General features: G+C 39.0%; 1 protein-coding gene across 2 annotated transcripts in view; it reads right to left on the bottom strand.

The window, feature by feature from the left end:
• The window catches only part of LOC134541947 (lipase 3-like), a 48,661-nt gene extending 29,600 nt beyond the window's left edge, over nucleotides 1-19,061 (bottom strand). The window contains exons 1-4 of one of the 2 annotated variants that reach the window (XM_063385702.1): nucleotides 18,976-19,061; nucleotides 6,726-6,894; nucleotides 5,795-5,987; nucleotides 5,011-5,125 (exon numbers count right to left, since the gene is read on the bottom strand). In XM_063385702.1, coding sequence (XP_063241772.1) covers nucleotides 5,011-5,125; nucleotides 5,795-5,987; nucleotides 6,726-6,845 — 428 coding nt within the window. In that variant the 5' untranslated portion in view covers nucleotides 6,846-6,894; nucleotides 18,976-19,061. Of the gene's footprint in view, nucleotides 1-5,010; nucleotides 5,126-5,794; nucleotides 5,988-6,725; nucleotides 6,895-18,891 lie in introns of both variants that reach the window. The other variant, XM_063385703.1, reaches the window with a different exon arrangement.
• Nucleotides 19,062-26,676: the final 7,615 nt, after the last annotated feature.

Raw genomic sequence — 26,676 nt, 5'->3', positions numbered from 1 at the left:
TAACAACCTCATATTGGTGCATGGTGATGAAAAATATGGCTGCTGATGAATTTATGAGTTAAATGGTTCTCCTGGTTGAAATGAAGAAAAACCAGAAGAAAATACAGAATGAATGAAGGATAAAGTAAAGAAAAACCAAGAGGAGGTAAAGAATGACACGAAGGATGAAATTTAAGAGATGAAGAGCTGCCAAGAAGAGATGAAAATAATTCAAGAAGAACTGAAGAGGATTCAGGAAGAAAATAAATGCAGAGTAAACTAGTGGCTGCTTAAGAAAAATTGAAGATGATGTTAGAAACATACACAGTATAAAGAAAGATAATTCGAGTGTTAAGAACAACATCTGGCCCAACAAGAGAATAATCTGTCTCTGCTCGAACATAAACCGAATAGCACATAGCAATTGTAACCAAAGACTATCGTGTAATAATCGAAGAAACCACAGCAGCTAAAAATCGAAACAAAATAGTCACATGATCACAATGGGGAAAACAAGGTGGACAACTGTGCACCTGGCCACCCAAAATTCAAGCCACCTAACTTTGATGACCAGTCTTCCTGGTAAGAATATAGGATATGGTTCAAGTTAGCTGCAGAAGTAAATGCCTGACATGAGGAAGAGAAAGCCACGACACTCTTCAATGCCCTGAGAGGACCGAGCTATTCCAGACCACAACTGTTTCAACCCAGAAGGATTGTGCAGGACTAGGGAGGCTTTCGCACTATTGTGTCCGACACGTGGATAAGGTGTACAGGTCAGCTTTGAAGACACACCAACAGCAATCTTCAGACATGCTACAGGAATTTGAGACTGACTTAAAGAGGCTTGTGTACCTTGATTACCCAGAGGCCCGTGCAGAGTTCCATTAGCAGCTTGCTAGATAGACTCAGAGACATTGAAATACTGAAAACCCTTTATTTGGCCCCTCACAAGAATAGCTTCGATTCCCTGATGAATGCTCTGAAAAATGAATCAACACTCAGTGCTTAAAATAATACCAGTGACAGGACAAGATAATCTGGACTATAACTGTACCGTGAGTAAATAACAGTAACTCCACTGTTAAAAAAGATAAAATTAGGGCATTAAAGAAGCTGATGAATGCTATATAGTGTTCTAAATTCCAAAGGATAGGATGTCACCTACAGTGCTTTGCATGCCAAAAATTAGGACATTAAATGGGAATGCCCAACATGTAAGAATGCATCGCAGCAAGAAGAGCACTAGAGAAACTTACATAAGATGGTGTAGAGGGGAGCATACCAACTCTCTTAAAACGATAGTTCCTAGGGTAATACTTGTATCCTAAATGCGTAGAGGCAATGATAGCTTGTAACTGTGCCGCCAATTAGTATTTTTGGCACAATTCTAAAGAATTTTTGAAATATAATGTTGCCAGTCATTTTTTGCTGCAACGACTTAAACTTTTTCCGCCTCCTGTACACTCCCGTTTGATCTTTGTCAGGCCATTCTCCCTAATATTTCCCAGAATTAAATCTAAATATTCCAACCATCTAATGACCCAGCAATTTCTATCGTCTTATGCCCGTGTTGGTGCACGTCCATCGCCTGTAATTCTCCTCCGAGCCGTGACAAGAAGTGCTATGTCCTGCAAGTTATTAGAGCAGCTAGGTTCTGAGAGCCAGCCTTACGTCCCCGGAACGACCCGGCCACCTGCCGAGAGATTTTTTCCATTGGCAGCAGCACATTTTCCATCCCCCCCCCCTTACAGCCTTTCCAGGGAATCAGTCCCAGTTCAATGGCTGTCTGTCAACCCCGGTCCAATCTTAAGGACACCTTTTAATCTCCGAATGCATCGCATCTGCCTTCTCGTGGCAGAGTTGCGAGTTATTTCCCCTGGGTGTTTGAACGCCCGCTAAACGCCTGTCTCCTGGCGCCTCACGCAACAAACAGTGCCCGGTAGTTCATTTCCAAAGCACCAGAGCACTGCACTAGTCCCCTCCATAAGCCCAATGCTTTAGCAGTCGCCTGGTGTGAGTCGATCTCTCCTTGTTTCGGACACTCCTCAGTAGATTGCGTTGACATCGGCCTGTACCACAACCTTCGAGATATCGAAGTCAGTATTTCTCGAACACCCCCTCGGAAATCTTCGGAACCTTTCGGTCCGGAAGCCAAAATTTCCCTCTTTCTTTTGATTGACTGCGTCTTTTAATTATGAGTCGCTGCCGCCCCAAAGTTACTACTTCGCGCCGCCAGAGCAGACGGACGACACCGCCTCGTCGGCGAACCGCACATCAAGATTTCACTTCGGTCGTGGTTCAAAAATGTAATCAGCTAGGCAAGAGATGTGGTCCCTACAACTATTAGTATTTAGTAATTAGACAGTCTGCGTACCACGTAGAAGTGGTCATGCTGTGTTAATAATAGTTCATTATATTTTCTGTCTTTTTAAATCATGTAAACGTCCGCGACAACCGCGTGTTCGCGAGCTCCGCACCCGGGCTGACCCTAGAAGCCATCTAAACTGTATGGTGAGTTTTTGACAAATTTTATTCCCTGACCATCGCTGTTTTAAGTGGGCATTTTCTGCCTATTCTGCAAACTGTCTGTGAACCAGTTCTGAACATGATTGTTTCGTACCTGTTCACATACAGGGTCCAAGGGCCGGATGCGGACCTAACAACACAACCCTCGAGTCCTTCCTCCAGCAATCAGGACGACTAAGACGCCCTGATGCCTCATTAACAGCCTAACTTTAGCCAGCGAACGTCAAAACTCCGGTCCTTCAGCTTGTTTTTTTATATATTTTCAGAATAACAGTTAAATCACGACGTTGAAAAGATCGGAACACCAGAAAATTTTCTTTCTGTTTATTGTTTCTGATTATATCTTAATTATGTCCAATGAAACTTAATGGCAATTTTCTAATTAGGGTTGGCCCATTCTTTAGATAATGTAATTTTAAATCCATGTTAATATAATTTAATAATTTTAATATATTTATCAATCAATTTATCAAGTGTTATAATTCTATGTGAAAGTTAAATAAACATAGAGGTACTGACGAAATCACCTAAGTCATTATTTTGCCCTTTGAAACTAAAAGATCCACTAGTTACACAAGTCATCAAGAGAGAGTGAAGTGTGACAAAATGGTAGCAGAGCTTGGGTTCACTGTTTACTCTGTTATTACTAAGTGTGACACAACATAAGTGATTGGTGAGTTGCAGAGTGTGTCTTCTTGTTGACACCAGAGCATCGGCATCTATAGTTCCAACAGGTATAATAAGTAGGAAACATCTGAGAAAGACACCTCTGCCTGCAGACTGAAAATAGCAACTGGGGACACATAATCTGTGAATGGTCAGATTGATTTGGTGGTAACGATCGGAACTTGGACTTATACATAGATTTATTGTTGCTGACTTTAATGATGGAATAATCTTAGCAATGAACATTATGAATCAATTTGGATGTGTTCTTGACATGGAAGAATAGGATTTCTGTATTAGAGATAAAGTTGTATGTACTCCTAAACAATTTGAAGTAGGTACCTGTAATGCAAGTAATAGTTGAAACTGTTTTTATTCCGACCATCAATGAACAGATAATAAGAGCTCGAATAAAAGGAGATTCCAAGGGTCACATGAACTATATAATTGAGCCAGATAATACTATAAGACTATAAAAATTCTTGATTGCCCGAAGCACTGTCAATGTTAATGATGTTGTTGAAATATGGATAGCAAACATTTATCCTAAAAAAAGGTTTCGAAGCAGGCACAGCCTATTTATGTGTAAGCCAATCCTTTTTTTGTTCCCCTTAGGCCAGTGACAAGTTACTTCACTAAGTGGGAACATTAGGTGGCCACTAAACCCCGAATTATAACAGTTATTGAAAGCAATATTAAGAGAACACTGCACCTGAAGAAAAGGAAGAAGTATCTGCTTTTCTGCAAACCTACCAAAACCTTATCTACATTTAGGACACTGATCTGGAAATAACGAGCCTAGGCTATCCCCTTATATCAACATAGAAAATACAGAATCAATCCTAGTGGCGTCATGGAACTAGCCTCAAGCAAAACAAGAGAATAAAAAGAAGCATATTTCAGATAGTTGTGTAATAGAGCGAGTTCTTGTGCTTCCCAAGTTGTTCTGGTACCCAAGAAAGATGGCAAACTGATGTTATGTGTGAACTATCGGAAGCTAACTGACATTTCCAAAAAGTACAGATACCCAATTACATGAATCTATGATTCTTTGACACATTATCTGGCACCCAGAGGCATATCTGAAGGTGGATATGGGGGCGATAGATTATTCCCTCCCCCAAATCATAAAAGATCTGTCATTTCCACCAACAAAATAATTTTTTTAAAGCAAACAGTGGGTGAAGTTTTTCTATCCCCCCTTCCCAAAGTTATGGGTATGCTCTTGCTGGCACTAGGTGGTTCTCAATGTTCAATTTGAATAATAGCTACTGGAAAGTGGAGTTGCATCCCGATGATAAAGAAAATACTGATATCTCAATGGGGATTGGATTGTTCTAGTTCATTGTGTTACAATTTGGTTTATGTAACTCTACTGCAACTTTTGAAAGACTGACGGAACTTGCATTGTGTGGCTTGGCTTGGAAAACATGCATATTATAAATAGATAACTAATTCATACAGACCTCTTTCGTAATTGTTTGGAATCAGAAGTGGGGTAGCCCTAAAATCATCAAATGAATGAAAGCAAGTAATGGTCTGTTAAACTACTTTATAGAAATTATCTGATTATTAAATTATTTAAACATAAATAAAAACAATAATTTTGTCAAATAAGTGTTAGGAATTATAAATATATTTGGTGTAGGTTTAGGTGTAGGTAATACTTGACATTAGTTAGAATTAATTTAATTGGCTATCCTTTCAAACCCAGCTACCACTATTGTATAAATGTGTAGCAGATGTTCTAGTTATGGTGAGATAAATTTTAAGACCAGGTTGGCGAGGAATGGGCAGGATTGTCTAACTTACGAGAGCCAACACACAGCCTCTTACCTGAAGTTCCAGTATTGAGGCGTGTTCGTGGCTAGGCTCAGGTGGCGCCGTGAGTAGAAGTTGCCACGGCTGTTGGCGAGCCATACGTCGTAGCCAGCATCGCTCAGCGCATAGCCTGACACACACACACACACACACACACGCCCTCTGCTTTCCATGATCTGTTACATTGAATTATTGCTCATCTCACACAAGATAACTCCCGCTCCTCTGAGAGAGATCCTTGGAACTGACCCTGCTTCCTTTACCAATGTGGCACACGAAAACACAGCTTCTCCTCCTGTTGAACCTGCCTGCACTAAAACTACATCAATACTGAGGCCTTTGCTCATGACATCTCTACTGGACAACATCTAAAATATGCCTCAAATAATATAAACAAGATAAAGAACTGCTGCCATATGTATTAATTAAAATAATTTGTCCTGCTTATCTTTAATATTTTTATTACACTATATAAAATATTCTGTGATGAATAAAGTGTTATTTAAAGCTACACATATATTAGCCTAACTACATCTTACTAGATGCAAAATAGGCATGGTTTCTTCAGTTTTTTTACAAGAATGTGCAATGTTATTCTTTCAGAGATTCATTACAAGATAGTTAACCAATAAGGAAGCCATAACAGTAACAAAATGATGCCAGCACAATAAGAGTTGACAGTTGCGCCTATGTACTATAGGGGAAGCTGCAACAGTAACATACTTATCCCTGCACGATAGGAGTGGTAGTTGTTTATCTTAGAGAGTCTTACTCTTGGACAATTCGGAGGAAAGCTCACCAAGTGCATGTCCTGGGCCAGGGACCACGAAATCTGCCGAGCTGTGGAAGATGCCATGCTGCATCAGTACTGGCAGGGCACGGGACCTATGGCCCTGGTGGGGCAGTAAGCGGTGTAGTGTCAGCTCGTAGCCATCTTCTGTCACTACGTGGTGTGTCTGCGAGGTATAACCATCCGCTTGCACCAACTGCTCCTGCCACACGCCACACCATCTTTTCTTCCAGCCTTCACCTAAACTCTTGCCAGGCCTGCACTATGATACTTCCAGTAACTTTAGGGTAACAAAATGTATTATTACAACATAAATCTTTTCACTCCAGAGGCACACAATATCGTTATTTTTTATTCCGGCTGTCTGTTACTCTCACTCGTTTCAGTCTCCAACTTATTTTATGTCAATTCCCGTACTTTTCCGGCTAAGAACATTAGGGATAATTATTATGAAATCCTGGGCTCATCTGACTGCAAACATTGGGACTCATGATCATGCAACCCTGAGATCCTTTTAGCTGCAAACCATGTGGATTATTACTATCATCAAATCTCGGGGCCTCTGGCTGCGAACTTTGGGCATCATGATCATTAAGTGAATATTGTAGGTTAAATCTTGCACTTCGGCATGGCTTTATTTATAATCATCGAGTGGGTAAATAAGTGATTCAAAGAACACAATAGCCTTTAGAGGTCCTATCATGCAGAATACCATATCATTCCAGAAATTTGTCTGCCTTATATTATATTCTTGTATACCCATACATCACCAAATATTTCACATGTATTGTTTTAAAGTAACAACTTACTTAGACACTGTAATGTTACAGAAATAATTTTAAACTTTTGTACCACATAAATGAACATGGAAGTAGTCCTGTCGCTACTTGTTTGTGACGAGGAAGCAGGATAACATTATGGCAGAAGCAGCGGTACTTACAGTGTCTAGGAAGAGGTCAGGCGTGGCGAACACGCACATCCACCACACTAGCAGACACGTGGCAACAGTGCCAGGAATCATCATCACAGAGCTGGCAACACTGGCTGCCAGGGTGGGCATAACATTCGCATTCGCCTGTCTACCAGTCCCGTGACATCATGATTAGAATCTGCACAGAAAACACTTGGCAATTCCAAAGCTGTCAAGAGAAACACTAGGGCTCTGGGGCAGATAATTTGTCGTGTTCTCGTAACATGACTTAAGGCGATATTCCAAAACATTCGGGTAAAGTAGCGAATAAGCACTACCTTGTTGGGATACAACTGTAACCTAACTCACAGACCGTATTCCATAACATGTCCAAACCCAATCCTTGTTAGGTTACGAAAATACAACCATTTTAATAAACTGTGACCTGCACGAGGCTCGAAACTGATTTCAATGTATTCTGGCAGATGTTTGGCAACCATCGATACATTTGATATGTCAAATACAAGTGTGATCATATTCAACACCTAAACGCTTATTTTTGTGTCTTAGAATACCGGTCTTAAACTGAGTTCACGACTGAAAATTATGAATTATGAATTAAGAATTAGTCGTGTACCTACTTAACAAAAAACACTATGTATATGTACTAGTGGAATGGTTAATGATTGTCGTGTAGGAATTTTAATGGGTTGTGTGCGAACCATACGATGACTTAAGACTAACGCCAATCAGAGCACAGCAGAATGTGTTGTTGGTGCAGAGATAATGTTTCGTTGGGAAAGTAAGTTATGATGTAACACGAAATGAGTAGGAAATACTGAATTACTAACATCATGTTTAGAAATAATAAAATCGGTCGAATAACATTGCACGAAAATTTAAAAAAAATAATCTGATTGGAATATTTATTTTGTTTTATGATTATGTTAATAAATTATTCAAATTCTTTGTGTTTTTAGTTTTTATATGAGTTTATGAATATGTATGCAGGTATTTTCTTACTCTAAACCCATTTTATGGTTGCTTGGTGTGGATGATCATGACATAGTATTTATATATTAATGTTAAATATCCTCGATTCTGAATTTGTATGGTTTCTAGGTTACGAGCTGAAATGACGCTGTCTTTGAAATGTGTCCGGTTTTTCAAGTACATATATGCATCACCAATTTCGTCACCATGAATAAAAATATTACTCTAGAAAAATTATTAATCAACAACGATTATGAACTGTAATCCATTTCAAAATGCAGACGATGCCTTCAAATACAAAAAAAAAAGAAAACTTAAATAACATATGGCTGCTTTCTCGCCTGTTTTTATTGGCTGGAGTTAACGACCACTAAATCTATACTAATATTATAAAGCTGAAGAGTTTGTTTGTTTGTTTGAACGCGCTAATCTCAGGAACCACGGGTCCGATTTGAAAAAATTCTTTCAGTGTTGGATAGTACATTTATCGAGAAAGGCTATAGGCTATATTATATTATCAATAACATTAGGGATCATTACTAAAAGTCCAATTTAGAATACTAATGGAAAAAAATTAAGCCACATCTCCCATTTACAGTAATGGTAAATAAAAAAAAATCAGTGAAAATTTATTACAATGCTGTATAATGTACCGGAGAGAAAATGAATAGCACCGATGGTTTCCCGACTCGTGCACGCAACGTACAACTGATGTACCCGTACTTCGCTACGGCAGTCTACAGGCAGATCACTCTTGCGCCGCTCATTATACATGCCCCTCCTTGTGGGTACGCCACTGCCGCGCGATGCCCGTTGCCATGGAGACGCAGAAGGCATGAACAATGCAAAATCCTGTTCTCATGCAGACAAAGTACCCACTGTTGCCTGTTTTTAACCACCTATGGGATCTAATTTTCGTAAAATGTCATCCTGCGTAACATAAGGAACATTACTGTGAAGTTTCAAGTCTGTAAAATACATATACTTGAAAAAAAGGGCAATAAAGAAACTAATTAAACACACAGAGAGGAAAAAAACAATAGTTTAGGTTTGCGATTTAAAGTGATAAAAAGTATTTAAATACTAATTGAACTCTTATGAGGGTAGTGATTGCTTCGTTGTTAATATCACACGGGTGTTTTTTACTTGTATGGGAAAATTAAGAATGATAAGGCATCTAGTGCGCGGCAACAATGTTAATAGGCAATAGGAAATAAACTTCTAGCGCCTGCGGCATTGTCAACACACACTTCGTACGTGTACTGCATGTTGTATCTAACCCCCTCCAACGCATTTGATTCTAAATTGGAGTTTTAGTAAGGATCCCTAATGTTGTTGATAATATAATATAGCCTATAGCCTTCCTCGATAAATGTACTATCCAACACTGAAATAATTTTTCATATCGGACCAGTGGTTCCTGAAATTAGTGCGTTCAAACAAACAATTAAACAAACTCTTCAGCTTTATAATATTAGTATAGATAGACGTTACATTCTACAAATATTATATTATAAGTTAAATAGAACACTACCTAATGGCATCCCTGGTGTTGTTATGTATTGTTACGAGCATACTGGAGGTGGGGCTGTGAGACAGGCCAGTGGGCCCGCTAGTGGCCCCCCAGGTGAAGCGCGGCCCTTGTTGGATTAACGGTGGTAATCACTCACTAACCACTCACCACGCAACCCCTGCCCCAGCACTTTGTCCCTCTGGAGGATTCTGAGGGCTCCCAGAGGCTGCTGCATGGAGTGGCGTAACTTTTTTTTTTTTAAATAATTCACAATATTTGCGAATTTTTATGCTGATCAACATACCTGATAAGCTTGAATTTTCATGCTGATCAGGTATGTTGATCAGCATGAAAATTCGCAAATATTGTGAATTATTTAAAAAAAAACGTACATAATGGAGTCCTGAGTTCAAACCGAATGAGGCCATTCGATTAACAAATGCGACTGGCCCCTCCTCATTGATGTCTTCATTCCTACAGTATGACATCATGTCTGCCATCTTGGATCCGTCATTTTGTTTTCGTCTGCTAGGATCACTGCTTCTCCATATTAATTTTTTATTGTTTAGGTACCCCCTAGAGAACGGTAGTATTTATTACTAGACCATCGGGAATATTCAAGCCCACATCAAGTAGATCCTCCATACTTCGGAATTATTGCGGAATATTAAAAAGGAAGCTTTTAGACGATGAAGAAGCTTCGAAGTTAACTATTTAGAATTTTTGCAGTAATCCAGGTGTAGTCCCTGTTTTCTACGATGACGACGACAGTGACTCTGAAGCTGGTGACACGATCGAAGACTGTGATGTAGCATCTAAAGCTGGCAAGATTGAAGACTGTGATGAAGCCCTGAGACCAAACGATGGAAATGTAATACAATAAATTATTCTGGTTAAGCTTACAAGGATAAATGGGACGATAGTGATCTTAGAAATATAAGTAACAACTTTCCAGGAAGATGACTATAGCAGAAGAGATCTATTACACATCATGAGAAGATCCTAACATATTGGTCGATCGTCTGCGACTCTTGATGGCTTCGCCTAGGGCAGGAAACTATTCGCATCCCAACGAAGTAGTACCACCATACTCAAAGAACTGAGGAAAGCTGGCTACATACAATAATGACTTGTTTAACCTGCATTTGTATAAAATTTATATATATACATATATATATATATACATATATATATATATATATTTACATATATATATTTACATATATATATTTACATATATATATTTACACACACACATATATATTTATTTACATATATTGGCTTTCAGAAATTATTGTTTTATTCCTCGATTTCTGATTTATAACTAAGACGGAGATCTCGCGACTGCATGCTCATTGTGTGCATTGTGTGTTCATTGTGTGTATTGCTTGTCCATTGTGTGTTCATTGTGTGTTCGGTGTGTGTATTGTGTGTTAATTGAGTGTTCGGTGTGTGTGTATTGCGTGTCCATTGCATATCCTGTGTGTGTATTGTGTGTTCATTGTGTGTTCAGTGTGTGTACTGTGCAACCCGTGTGTTTATAATGTGTGTTCATTGCATAAGTACTGTGTGTTCATTGCTTGTACTTTGTGTGTGTGCCGTGTGCCCATTGCTTGTACTGTGTGTTTACTAAGTGTCCATTGCGTGTACTGTGTGTCATTGCATGTTCATTGCACAGGGGCGAATATTCCATGGAACCAAGGGAACCATTGGTTCCCTACTGCTGAAAAATAAATAAAATAAATATATTACTACTTGTCTACTATCGTAAATAATTCAACTTGCATTTTTTGAACAGGTCGCCGTAACACTTTGTGTAGGCGCGTTCGCGCGTAGAACCTCTTCAGCTATAGCTTTATCTCTCTCACGTCTCTCTTTCTCTCTCTGCCTTCCCCGCTCCCTCGTCCAATCACCCCCCCCCCCTCCTCACTTCAACGGTAGCTTCCATGCCTTCTGCGCCTTCATTGGTGGCCGACTCCTTATCGGATCTCTCCCCCTTCGCCTTCGGGTGTTTACGTGAGCACTCGGCTTCGGAAGCCGACCTGGGGAACCAAGCTAGACAGCTGGTTCCATCGCGTGCCATGTGGCGTATTCTCTAAAGAAATTGTGTGCTTCGCGTTGCGTAAAATAACTCGCCTGGCAGCCTGAAAGCAGATTTACTGCGGTAAAAATACGTACTTTATAATACTTCATTACGTCCCAAGTTTTTGGTGAAGAGTTTCGTCAAATTCAAAAGTGGCCGCATAGCTACAGCATTGCGGTAGGCTTGGCCAAGGGAACCAACAGTCTATTCTGCTTTCTGCGGGCCCTGGCCATGGAGGGGATTTTAAGGGGTGTGCGGAGGGGCGAAGCTGTCGCAGGAGGGGAGGGAGCGGCAGGAAACAGACGCGCTTGTGACTGCGTGGTAGAAAATTTACTTGTTTCATCTTTTTGTGCTAAAAGTTTTGAACAAAAACGAGTTTTAATTTTGCAAGGTAGACCCACGCCAGATATGTCGTGTATGGTAATAAATGCTAAATCAAGCGGTGTGCAGTGCAAAAGACACTTCAAATCTAATTTTTACAGTTCGCACAAATGGCTTACTGCTTGTAAACAAACTTTAAAAGTGTACTGTTGGCCTTGTTTAATGTTTACTAATGAGAAAGTAGTTTGGAATAAGAACGGTTTTAGTGACATGAACAATTTTCATAAAGCAGCTCAGAGACATGAACTCTCGCAGACACATTTATCGGCCGTCTGTAAGCTAAAGATGTTTGGATTCAGTCGTATTGATCTGGATCTAAACGAACAACTCCGCGCTGATGTCAAAAAACACAATGAGGTTGTGGACCGAAACAGAGAAGTTTTGAAACGTTTGATTGATGTCACTATGTTTCTCGGGCGACAAGAGCTTGCGTTCCGAGGTCACGATGAAAAAGAATGTTCCTCAAACCGCGGTAATTGCATAGAATTAGTGTAATTGTTAAGCAGTTACGATTCAGTATTAGCCTGACATTTGGAAACTTCTAAGGTTTTCACAGGTTTGTCTAGTAACATACAAAATGATATAATAGAAAGTATTGCCGAAGCGATTGTAACGGAAATTAAAACACAAGTTAGTCAAACTCCTTTTGTAGCACTAATCCTTGACGAAACGTCTGATGTTGCCAACATGTCGCAGCTTGCATCTGTACTGCGGTATGTAACGAACGAGGGTAACATCGAAGAGAGATTTCTCGGTTTTACAAACGTTCTAACAGATCAGCAAAAGCACTGGCAGAGCACGTTTTTAAGTTAGTAGATGAGTATAAATGTGGCGAAAAATTGGTATCTCAAACATACGATGGAGCTGCTGTTATGGCTGGTCATCTGAATGGGCTACAAAAATTAGTGAGAGAAAAATATGATAATGATATATTCATACATTGTTGTGCGCATAGACTTAATCTTGTGCTTTCGCAATCACTCAACAACATTACTGATTGTAAGATATTTTTCAAAACATTAAGTGGGTTTGCCTCATTCTTCTCTCATTCTACCAAACGAAAACAGGCATTAGACAAATTTGTGAGCAAACGATTTCCCAAAGTATGTCCTACAAGGTGGAATTATAATTCCCGCTTAGTTCATACGATTTTTGAAAACAAATCAGATCTGATAAGCCTTTTCGAAAACATAACCGAAACCTACATTGCTGCGCGTGGCTTCCTAGCTGAATTAAAATAATACAATTTTAATTTTATGTTACATGTTTTTTCTGATTTATTTTCCATCACAGATGCATTTTTTCAGATTATTCAAGCAAAAACTTTCGACATTAGCTATTGCCTTCAAAAACTGAAATAAACAGAAAAATTAATTTCTGAGAAGAGAAACACATTCAGTTCAACAATTTGGTCCGCCTTCAAAGATGACCCTCCCACTAAGAAACGGCGTACATCTGAGGAAAATGATCCAGAAGCTAGCTACAGAAAACTGTATTTTGAAATTATTGATAATATTCTAGTACAGCTTGTTACACGATTCAGCTCACTCGAAAATTTGAAGTTCGTGGGTCTAATGGATCCAAATAAAAACGAGGAAAATGCAAAAATATTTCCCGAGGAAGCATTCGCCTCTTTAAAATCTTCTTATGGCAACTACTTCGATTTACCTCGTTTAAGGAGTGAATTAATTGCAAAATTCACTTTAGCAGAGTTTAAATCAAAATCAATTTATGAGATACTGCAGGTATTGAGACAGTCGGGTTTAAGTGTTGACGGTTTTCCTGAGCTGTATAAATTGTGTTCGTTAGTAGCTAAAATTCCAGCAAAAAGTGCATCTGTCGAGCGCTCGTTTACCTCACTGAAACGAATTAAGACCTACATCAGAAACGCCCAGAAACAAGAAAGACTGTCAAATCTTGGACTCATTTCAATTGAACATATATTATTGCTTTCCCTGAAACAAAGAAAAACTTTCTACAGTGATGTAATTGACAATTTTGTTCGCAAGACACGACGACTAGACTTGGTTTACAAATAACTAAGTAGCAGCCCACCTCAACAATTCCCCGGATGTGGATATTACCGGACAATATTGCTGGTCAGCAAGTTTACTCAAGATCTCCTGTATTCCCCGCTCTTGCATTCCAGTGCTGCTCCACCCCACCTCATTCACCTGCATCAGTTCTCAAGACCACAAATGTTAAGCGCTGCCCAAATCTCTCCACTCCACCAATAATTTATATAAGCTGACAGGATGGTAAGTAGGAAACTTCCTAAATTACAGAGCTTTCTTCAATATTTTAGTTTCAAAATTGTTATGTATGCACAGATTTGTTAACATTTTGGCAGTATATATATTGAGATTTTTAAGACTGACTTGTATGTATTTATTACTTAAGCGAAATAGCCTAACAAAACGACCACACATGCTCATGCTTGAAAGTGAGAGTTAAGATTATTAAATTCTGTGTGACTTTAACAGGTATTGCATTTACTACCAAGATCATAATTTCGTGAATTTTGATATATGCTGGTGATATGTTTCCGAGCGTATCTTTCACTGTTTCACTGATTAAAAAATCTTGCTTCGTGTAACGACGATTGCTCAAGTTTTAGTCATACCAGCTTTTTAATTTTCTTATAATATAGTAAATGTTGAATTAACATTTTGTTTTTGTAGAGAAACTCTTAGGCCTGGCTTTCATTGACACTTAAAATTGTTTTGCTGCGGAAGCCGCCTTATTAGTCGAGACAACAAAAGAAAAATAGATGAAAAACATACTAATAGACCCATTGGTGGTGAACGGGAGGTGGGAGGGCTGTTTAAAGGTACAATTCATCGCTTTTGCTTAAGTATTTTCCAAACTATGAGTTTTAGCAAAAAAAAAATTTTTTTTGATACAAAATTAAAGAACATAAAATTTTCTACAAAAGAGATACGTTAAACCGCTTAAATAGCACCAATTTGCACCTTAAAATCAAATTTTTCCGGGGGAGGACCCCCGGCCCCCCCCCCCACCTTAATAGGGGGTGACAGTGAACATACTTGGTTCCCCCACTTTGAAATTCACCCTTCGCCACTGTCATTGCATGTCAAGTGTGTATTGCGTGTTCTTTTCTTTTGTTGAATGTGAATCGTTTCGGTAAATGTGTGTAGTCAGGATTGAAGTCAGGTCAATTTTACCTCGTGGTTCGCAGACGTCTGGTCTAAACATATGACACAGGACATGGCCTGTTTAAAATGTTCCTTGAGTATCATCGAAAAATATATCTTGGCTCGGAGATGCTTGATCTATATACCTTACATACACAAGGCCTGGTTGGAACATATTCCAAATATTGAACAATTAGACTTCCATGGTAGGCAAAACAATGTTTTTATTTCATAGGATAGGTATCTTTTATAGAGTCGTTTTTCATAGAGAACATGATTAACAAACTCCACGAAATGTAATGGGAAACATAATTTTAATTTTATTTTAAGTTTTATTTACTCTTATCACCAGCCAATAATCAAACCAAGGACGGAAATCTATCGAATCAATCTTACATTAAACAATGGTTTTTTGATTAATTTTTAGAAATTTTTTCCGTATTTCTAGATTAATTATTACGAATTTCCAAGATGGCAGCCAATCATCAACGGCTTACTGGAAGCTGGTAGATTAGGAACCTAAGCTGTTTTTAGGATTTTTCGTCATATTTTATCGAATAAATATACTTTTTTTCCCTAAAATTACCTTTTTTGTGTATCGACCAATGATTGAACTGAGAACAAGAATCAATCGAATCAATTATTATTTTAACAAGCTTTTTAAAATTATTTTTATAATTTTTTTCCGAAGTTTAGCTTAATAATTTCAGATTTTCAATATGGCAGATACCGTGACAGTTGACTGTCTGTTAATAAATGGTTCCTGCACTCTATCTGGTAAAAAGTAAACTCATATGACGGAAATGCACTCTGGCAGACTTTGTGTATGCTCATCGATTACTGAAAACAAAATGGAGCACTCTCTAGTTGGTTATGTGTGTTAACTGGTGCTCCTGGTAGCATGTATTGAAAAAATGGCTATTCTGTCTCGAACAGGTATTGATAATATTCCTTCAAATTTAAAAAAAAAAATACATGACCGAATATGTGTGTTACTTTTTATATACCTAAATTAATTCTCGGTATGATAAATATCACACTGGCTTTGCGGTCAAATTCCTATGTTTTCCAACCCAGAAGTCAGGACTGTGATGAATCGAATCACAGCGCTTCTAATGTATTTTGAAAGAAAAAAAATTAAATTTATTGTTCCAATAAAGACCACAATAACATTGACAGGTAATGGAACATCGACCTTATGTGCATGAGACAGAGCGATGCTGGCACTATCTAAGAAAAAACACCAAAAACAAATATAATGGAATCCAAGATGGTGGCCTCCAGCAGATGAAAACAAGATGGTGGACATGATATCAGAATCTTAAAATGGGGCTGAGACATCAGATACAAGATGGCGGACTGGTTATTAGTATTCAAGATGGCGACCATTACGATATATGCAATATTAAGGGATTGGGGTGCTCAATGACAAAATAGTGGAATCCATGATGGCAACTAAGGTCAAGGTCAAGAGTCAAGGTCATCCAAGATGGCCTCTGTAATGTCAGAATTTGATATGGCGGCCGTAACGAAAAGTTTAATGATGACATTTTAAAATGGCCGCCGTGATGTCAGAGCGGTCGGTCGTAGACCTCCCTCGGTCTCCTGACTCTGGACCCTGCTCTTGACCCTGAACCCTGCGCCAGGAGCCCCCAATATACACTACTCTCGTTGTTTGGATGCACTTCGCCTGTATGCCTGACATTATATATTACATTTCCTCGTGTTTCGGGTACAATTGGTCTATATAACTTACATTGGTCATGAATTGGTTAAAAGGCATGCTAAATATAAAAATTATATCGGTGTTGCAGAGTTCAACACGCTCGTTCTATATGCTCGTTCTTTATGCGTAGAGACCCGAAAAATTTGCGGGTTCATTTCGTGTTATGCTAAAATTCAAATAATTATACCTTAGTGCTGCTTCTGTCATTGGTTCACTGTTAATCTGGAGGACTGAGGGCCAGAGAACGTCACTCATAGAAGTGTCGAATCACAGGCCACCCAGTCGAGACGACTCACAAGTCAGCAGCCAATGAACAGTTGGCATTTGCTCGAATGTGTAGAGTATATTGGAGTCCATCCTGGAGGTCATTGAACCCGCCAATTTTCCGGGTCTCTATATAAATATTTATTTATACGTAACGTATTTATTCAATCGAACATTTGGTTTGTATTGAGTAATTTTCCATAGTGAGAAATATTAATAAACTCGACGAAAGGTAGTGGGAAAAATAATTTAATTATTTATTTTAGCTTTAATTAAGCTTAACACTGACCAAGAATCTAACTAAGGACGGAAATCTCTCGAATCATTCATTATATCATTTTTTTTTAAATTTCTACGTAAATAATTACAGATTCAAGATGGTGGATAATATGGCATCAGTGGCTTACTGGAGGCTGGTAGATTAAGAATTTAGGCCTCTTTTAGTTTTTTAAATAATATTTAATGAAATAAATTTTAATCTAACATTATTTTTTTGCATCGATCAAGGATCAACAAAGAACAAGTATCGATCTAATCAATCATTACTTAATAAGTAATTTGTATGATTTTAGGAATTTTCCCAACTTTCTAGGTTAATAATCAATAATTTTCAAGATGGCGGCCAAGATGGGTAACATTTTGATAATAAATACTAATATACCACTCTAGCAAGTAAAACAAAATAAATTAATATGGAGGCAGCATTGATCTCTAGCAAACAAAACAAAATGGCAGAATAAAGATGGCCGACATGACATTATACTGGTTAACAATATCAGCCTTGACGAAAGTGGTGGGAGCCAGCATGATTGAGGACATCAATGAGGAGGGGCCAGTCACCATTTTAAATCGAATGGCCTCATCGGGTTTGAACTCAGGACTCAATTAAATAAATTCGGTTTTACTAAAATTGTAATTGTAATGGGATTGTTTGTGAGGTTATCATCCCGTATGTATAATTTATTTGGATTAGGAATTATTCATTACATAATTAATAATTAGATTAATAAATTATAACAAACATTCAAAATATTTATCGACTTTCAATGCCTATTAATTATAATTTATCTCGATTATTATTATAAATTAAATAATTAATTTTATATGTGTTAATATTAATATTGATTACTGAATATTAATTTATTTTTTAATTTGATTGAATTTATACTTTACCAAATAAATTTATTATTTCACTCCAGTTATTTTATTATATTATTTCTAACAAATACTTGCATGCAAAAGTAAAGTGGGTTTTTTTATGCTAAATAAGTATAACTTCTAACGCTCGTACATAAGAACATACACCCACACACAATTTGCTTTTGCTCTTGTCAAGTTCGAACCAAGATCACTGAAATTGTTTACATTTGGTTTTTTTATTAAATATTTTATATAATATTGTTTTATTATATTTAACTTTTATATTAAATAAGATGCAAGTATAAAAAATGACATCCGTTAAGTTTAAGGTCAAGTCATTCAACGAGGTGGTCATCAGGGACGCAACTCTGCAGGGACATGCTGAAAGGAATCGCGTTTTATCGGTGGTAGATTTTTTCCTTTCGGCAATTATAATCTAAAGTGTATGCGGTAAAAAAACAAACAAATTAAATCAATGGTTTTCTAGACTTAAATATATTTTTTTAACACGCGAAGAACTTCATAATATAGAACATGATTACAGTAAAACAAGGCTCTGCCATTACCATTAAATTCATCAAACCCGTTCCAAAGTTATGGTAATGGAAGCTCAAGCGCGCCTCCAAGTATTGGTCTGTTTACAACTAACGTAAAAGGGAGAGAAAGTGGTGAGCTAGGCCCTTCCCCCTACCTGAGGGACGACACCGTGGCGTTAAGCCTTTCATTAGACGATCAGATTCCGTTACAACTATGGAAGGAACAAACCGATTAATTTCTCCGTTATTAATTTGTATTAAGTAGACACTATGGCATGCACTTTCTGAAAATAAACTATTGTTAGATGAGGGGGAAAAAAATCATCGCTCGCTTCTGGCTATATGTAGAAAACGGGACCAGCTTTTACACTGTGCAGACTGCTAGCTATGTGGAGGGCTACAGACCTCCTAGGTCCGGGCTGGTCTGCAGTGGCTTGGAGGCTCAGCCCACCACAGGCTTACACGTGTACAGAAGCTGGTGGTACTCACTGCGGCCGCTGTGCTTCTGGTTGCCTGGCTGGAGTCAGGAGACGCAATGCGTTGCGTGGCGAGGAAGCAGGTTTCGTAACACGAGGATATTGTGAGCGAGGCACTGTTACTTTCTCTCTGACCCTGCCTCCTCGCCATTTCTCCGAGTTAGTTCCGCAGCTACTTGGCGCCACATGCTGGCAGTGTGTCAACACACAAGGCGCATGGCTTGCAGACACTAGTAGTTGTTTTTCCTACCGTTGTATGTTATATCCTGCTCATTAACTCGTATTTCCAATCATGACTGCTCGTGTACCTCTGTGTGCGAAAATAACATTTTTATTCTGAAAAATATAATATAGGGCTTAGAAAAAACGTGAATACAAATATTCAGCTTTTGACTTAGTGTATTCATTATGCAAACAAAGTCCCACCTAAAGTTGAAAATACCACAGATCATTACAAGCCCCTAGGAGAGTTACTGCAGCAGTTATATGACCTTGTTTTTATGTAACAAATTATGGGTTTCTCTTCTAGTTCCCTTCCCACCCCATGACGCAACTCCTTTACAGAATGTAAGGGGATGATTTAACGTCGCTCCCTTTACCATGTCCGAGTATTGGTCGTACCTCTAGCTGTTTAAACACTCAAACACTGCCGTCACTAAGTGTTCTCAAATGCCACAATATGAAATTCAGAACTATTTAAAATTCATTCTGCCTTCCTTATCCCAGGCTGTACAAGATTACTCCTTTTTTTGCCTTTCTAGTTTCTTTAGTAAAAATGACGACAAATTTCCTTTCAGTTTCTTTTTACCAAATTTACAAAATATTACATATCTGTGAAGTTAACTTCAGATATTGTTTTTGTAGAAGCATTTACAGCGAGTTCCACCAGCAACTAATGTTAAAACGTACTAATGACACCTATCTTTGTTTTAAAGTAGTGGATTTTAAAATATAACATACTACATTTGCTATATTTTAAGCCTGTTTTTACTTTAATCAGCGCAATATTGCTAAGTTGCTATATCTTCCATCTGAATGTGGCCTGATCGTTTTCGCATTATTTTGTTCATAAATATGTATATAGTTGTTCACCCAAATGCTTTAAATAAGTCGTCTGTTCAAGCACATTTATTTATTTTTCAAATACTGGAACCAACACCAACTACAAATCAGGACGAAACAGACGAAAATTTTAAACTATTACAAACGGCTCCGATAAAAGCACACAAAAGTTCTAAAATCCTAACCCCGGGTTTAGACCTTATCTGGACAATGAATTTTATTAAAATGTTGTCCATCTTGTTAACATCCTATAAAGAATCTATACTATAAATATACCGTTCACGTTAGAAGTTATACTTTTATGGAATTATTAAAATATTAACTTAAAACATTTCATAACATATATTATAACACTAAGTATATATTTGTATAATTGTTTTTTTCTTAAATGGCTAAAATAAAACTCTAGATACTTCCTTCAAACAAACCTTAACCTTACTGAGCTGATTCTCCATTATTATAATATATTATTATAATAAAAAGTAAAAAAAAAAAAGTTTTGCAAGTGACGAGGTTTGAACTACGTAAATAATTTGCCAACGAGTGTACCGAGTCCGCACTGTACCGCGGTGCTACCGAGCCTGTTAGAAATTTATCTGGAGAATATTATCGTAATGAATGTAATGCCAGTTTTTATCATGTAAGTTATTTTAAAACTTGAGATTACTTTTTAATTTTACAAATATATTCCAGGGTAGTTTCTTCATTTTACACATTAAAATGTTTCGTATGTTCCCTAATGTTTACGGAAGTGACTATTTACGGGTTTATGTTGCTACACGTGGGTACGACCTCTTGACTACTTCTGTACCATGGTTACACATTTCTGTTCATTTGACTTCCGTTCCATTCACGAAATTACTCACAGTAGTATATAATAGGGGCTCCGAAAACAGGCTTCAGGCTGTGGAGCGTGTGGAGCTGCACGCTCGAAAAAATGTCACGTTCCGGAGGCCATATTTGATGAGCGTAACGGGACACAACGTAACGGGACATAATGTAACGGGACAAGTAGATCACGGCAGCCATCTTGGATCCGCCATCTTGGATCCGCCATTTTGGATGTCATTTTGTTTTCTCGAACTTTCCGGCATTGTGTTGTCCGCCATATTGGATGATGACGTCACCGTTGCAATTTCCGTTACGGCCGCCATCTTTAACTTTTTTATTTATTATCCGATTTTAATGAAATTTTTTTTAAATTTATAAAAAAAATTAAATTAATAAAATTTTAATAAAATATTTATAAAAATTGAACTTTTTAGACACGGAGTTCGGAGTCCTCGGTTCGAACCCGACGAGGTCAAAAAATTAAAAATGGCGACCGATCCTTCCCCCTGTGGTGGCTGCTGACAGACTGCCCCCCACCACTTTTTTCAAAGCATATATAACATCATCTAGTATGACGTCATGTCCGCCATCTTGTCTTCGATGTTGGAAACCATCATCATTGTATCGGCGGCGAGAGTGCACCGACGCCATGTTAGTTTAATTCTTACCCGCTAGAGTGCAGTAATCATTTATTATTGCTGTGACACCCGCCATCTTGAAATTTGGCCGCCATCTTGAAAATCCGTAATTTTAATGCTAGAGATTCGGGGAAAAGTTCAAAATTCATCAAAAAATTAACTTAATAGAATTCTGATTGAATAGATCGACTAAGGTCATTGGTTCGATCCCTGGCCGATACAAAACAACTTTAATTTAAAAAATACCACAAAAGTGATAGGATTGAGAAAATAAAAAACACCGCAAGTACTTTTAAAAACTTTTATTACATAAATTCAATACACTACTACAAGTACAAAAAATAATACACAGACATAGAACTAAAGTCTTGTGGATTTCTCGATGTCTGCATCTGCCACCCACGAATTAAAGCGAGGTGGAAAGCCCCACCACTTGACGTAGGACAGTCCGTTTCTTCGTTTTATAATCTTCTCCACCAAGTACATATCAGGATACAACGTAGGCTGAATCTCTTCGGCATAGAAGCCGCCACGGATAGGTTTGTGGTCCAAATCTTCGAGGTAGTAGGTCCTAGGCTCTGATTCACGAACATGTGTCACACGGAAAAGTTCGGGACTCCAGTTCGCAGTGAAACCTTTCTCGAAGATACCTTTCTGCTTGGAGATTCGCACAATGTCACCGACGTTAGCTTTACGCTTTCGTGGATCTCTCTTCTTCATGTTGGAAAACACTGTTCGAAGCAGGCGATTGTCCCTTACGTCCTTTGGCTTCATTTTCGTGGTAGAATGCATCGTGGAATTATACTCGTTTATTAGTTTCGGCAAGATGTCAAGCCACTTGTAATTTCCGTTAGCCGTGAACTGCCACCACATCTTGGATCGCAAAGTTCTGTTAAACCTTTCGACAACGGAGGCTTTGACGTTACTAAATGTAGAGTAGTGTTTGATGCCATACTTCTTCATCAAAGCCTTGAAGGATGCATTGTAGAATTCTTTCCCGAGGTCCGTTTGCAGGTGCGACGGTACACGTCCATCACGCAAAATATTGTTCATGGCCTTGGCTACTTCAGTTGCAGTCTTTGATTTGACAGGTCTAGCCCAAGCGAACTTGCTATAAACATCGATGACTGTCAACATGTACTTGAAACCTTTATTCAATCGGGAATACGGTATCATCTCAACAAGGTCCGCCTGGAATAAATCATCAATTCCACGAACTATGACTTTGCGACGAAGGTATTTTCGTCTAGCAGGAGCATGAAGTTCGTGAGCGATTCCGGTTCGACTCATTGTATGTACCCGGCTTCCCTCAGTTCTTCAAGTATGGAGACTATTTCGTTGATGTGCGAATAGTTTCCTACGCTAAGCGAAGCATGTAGAATTCTAAGGCGATCAACTAATTCATTAGGATCGTCCCAATATACATAGTCAAATATCTGACCACTTTCTAGCTTTTTTAAACCTTCGCCATGTATTGTTAGTTCACTGAAGAGATTAGCGAGAATGTCGATTTTTTCATGATCTACGTCTTTATATACACCACTATCTGGATCGTTATCGCGAAAATGTGCATTGGTTAGCTCTAGCAGTTTTTTGTACTCTTGTAAGTCTTTGTGAGAATATCCTTTAGGCTCCCTGCGAAACAGCAATTCGTACAGACCCGGAGTCCCGCGCGTTTTGAACTCTTCTACGCGAACGATATTTCCTGGTAGAAAGACTATTTCTTTAGCACCGAGGAACCACTTATTATGTTTTCTGTACACTCCGTAGGTCGTGTCATTATTCCGACTCGTAAACGATATCAGGTATGGTCGGACCATTGCATTCACTTGATGTCCCTTTTTCGGTATTTTTTTCTTGTGCATGGTCTCTGTACTTGTTAAGTCTTCTTCTTCTCGATCTGGTTCATACTTTCTCTTCTTTACTGTTGGCATTTCATCTTCAACTTCTGTCTTCACAATGATAGCTGGTTCTTCCTTGTTTTTAAGTTCGTCGAGGCGACTAGTGATTGGTTTAAATATTTCCTCATTTTCCATCTCACGTGCAAGTCTGGTTCGTCTAGCAAGTAAATATTTTTCACGAACAGACTGTATAGCTCGATGAAGGTCACTGGCCAGGTCCGACATTGTACTGGCTGAAAACTTATTGCAAGACCTCCTTATATACTTTTTTATTCCTTCGCAGAAACTTCTTTCTTGTGTGTGGCAAAATCTGAATTTGTTGACAAGTGAGATAGTGATGCTTTCAGACTACTTTGAAAAGTCCTCAAATCGTCACGTCTTTGTGCATTCGATACTTCGATCATGTCGCGAATGCGAGAATCCGAGGCTTCCACACGCTGGTCGATGGCAACGAGATACTCTATTATTTCGTTTTTCACACTTTCTACTTTTTGAGACAGTAGCGAAATATATTTGCGGATATCAGAGTCGGGGCATACAGTATGTCTGCTGCTACGACCGAATTTCGAAATGCTATGACTCATGTTTGACGATAAACTGATCGAAACCTCGTCTGTACCTGCCCTTATATAGAGGCCAGTCCTTTACGATGACTATGAATCCGTGCTCGTCTTTCCAACACAAGGAACACATGTCTTTGAATTCCTGAAACGACATTTCGGTGTTTACGTGGTCGTCGTAGGCGTGACGTAAATTAAGTTCGTCCATACGAAAAAGCACTATAACATTCGCATTATCTCGTAGGAGATGTTTGGGTATTCTACTGTACGTCTGACACAGGTATACGCAGTCTACCTTGGCGTGCCTGCCCATGGAAAAGTACTCTTGTATAATGCCCTGCTTCTCGCACATTACATCGTCGAACACAAACACGGAATTAGGCTTTGCTTCGTCGGTAGACACCACATCGGTATTATCGCTAAACGGAAAATACTCCAGTCCTTCCACCGAGCATAGAACAGTTGCTAGGCGCTGGTACTTTGGCTGTTGCAACGACTTGGAATACAAGTAAACGTTCTCGAACCGAAGACCGTTTGGCTCCTCCAGTAAACTCAGTAGAACGCACGTCTTGCCACAGTTTGACGGTCCCGCCATTATGCATCGTACAGCAGAAGGCAACAGTAAGCCATGTCGCGATTCGCGACCGATAGTTTCATCGTTTTGCGTAATGCGCACGGGCAAACAAACATCTTGCTTGACGACCTGCATTGTACTAAATAAATTGTATAAAATCAAACACATTTATACTTTCTGGTCAGTTGCGCGTAATGACTCGAAGAGGTAAGAACAAAAAACACAGTGGTGCAGGACTCGTGAACTCGCTGATAAACAATCTGCCATTCGAGCTACACATTCCCGGATACAGATTTTGCGGCCCCGGCACTAAACTAGCGAAAAGGTTAGCTCGCGGTGACGTGGGCATTAATTCTCTCGACGATCAGTGCAAGCAGCACGATATTGCCTACTCGCTCAGCAAGGATCTGGAATCCAGGCACCGGGCCGACGAGATATTGGCACAGGAAGCTGAAGAAATAAGTAAATCGACGCACGCGGGTCTAGGAGAAAAAATCACGGCCTGGGGCGTATCTAAAATCATGAAGGCAAAGACGAAATTAGGACTGGGTGCTCGTCAAGCCAGCTCCATCAAGTCAAAGACTAACTCACGCAAGACCAAACGCAAGACTGGAGCAGGCATACAAAAAGTCAAGCAAAAATTACAGACTCTCGACAAGAAGATTATAGGAGGATTTCTTCCTTTGCTTTTGCCTGCATTGGGTGCTCTCGGCGGTCTCATCGGTGCAACGAGCGGTATAGTGCGGGCAGTCAACACTTCGAAGAATGAGCGAAAGCAGTTAAAAGAAGCACAGCGACATAATGCAAGCATGGAAGCCATTGCCATGGGTAAAAAAAACGGCGCAGGCCTGTACTTACGTCCTCACAAATCAGGCCGAGGCATGAAAAAGAAACGAAAATCCTAAGTTCTCTGCCGAAACGACCGCTCACCAACGTAGATTTAATAAAGTACGCACGCAAATTGAAAATACCAAATTTCTGCGGCGTGTTTATGCGAGACACTTTACCCAGCAAACCAAAAACCAACGAACGCGCCATAATTAATTTAGACACGACTGCAGGTCGCGGCACGCACTGGGTAGCGTATATAAAGTCTGGAAAAAAAGCTACTTACTACGACAGTTTCGGTAATTTGAGACCTCCGCCTGAACTTAGGCGGTACCTGGGCCGGACCACTACACTGTTCTACAATTACGAAACGGAACAGAGGCCTAATCAAACAAACTGCGGACACTTGTGTCTTCGCTTTTTAACTAAAAAAATAATTTAGCTGACAAATAAAAATTACTACTTAAAGGCTGTGCAGTGATGATAAATTATTAGTCATGTCGATAACACTTACCTTGACAGGTCACGCATCTGAGCTGCGGGCGGTTCATTTCCCGCCTCTGGATTTAGACGGAGAATGGTGTATCGGACTCGTAGATTTTCAAACGTATAATGCCATGCCGAATATCGACGAAGAAAACTGCAAGATCTGCTTCCTGAAAAGCGATGGGACCGCTCATGAAATACAGTTACCTGTTGGATCTTACGAAATTGACGACATTGCAAATTACATCAGGGATATGTTACCGCAGGATGTAGACTTTCAATTGCGTGGAAATCCAAACACTCAAAAAAGCATTCTAACATGCAGTGAAATTGTCGACTTTACGAAACCTGGGACCATAGGTTCGATGTTAGGATTCGAATCAAAGGTGTATGATGCAGGAAGAACGTACGAATCTACGCGTGCAGTAAACATTTTGCCTGTGAATGTCATAAGAATAAACTGTAATTTGGCAAGTGGAACGTATCTAAACGGAAGACTAAGCAACATGCTGCACGAATTTTCGCCGATGGTCTCGCCAGGATATAAACTGGTCGAAGTACCGCAAAGTATCATTTACGTTCCAGTCGTCGTGAAGTGCGCACACGAAGTCGTCGTCAGAATCGTTGACCAGCGAGGACGATTGGTGAATTTTCAAGACGAAGAAATTACATTACGGCTGCACTTGAAGCGATGGGCATAAAGTTCGTAACACCGAACAGTTATAAAAGAAGTCGTATTGACGTGAATAAGAACAGTTCTCTACCAGACATCGGTGCATTAACACCTGACAACATCAAGTATCTTCTTAGTATTGGACAAGTGCCGAATAAATA

Source organism: Bacillus rossius, assembly GCF_032445375.1.
Source record: "Bacillus rossius redtenbacheri isolate Brsri chromosome 4 unlocalized genomic scaffold, Brsri_v3 Brsri_v3_scf4_2, whole genome shotgun sequence".
NCBI lineage: Eukaryota > Metazoa > Arthropoda > Insecta > Phasmatodea > Bacillidae > Bacillus > Bacillus rossius.
The sequence above is the reverse complement of the archived record's forward strand: the minus strand, read 5'-3'. Positions and strand labels throughout refer to the sequence as shown.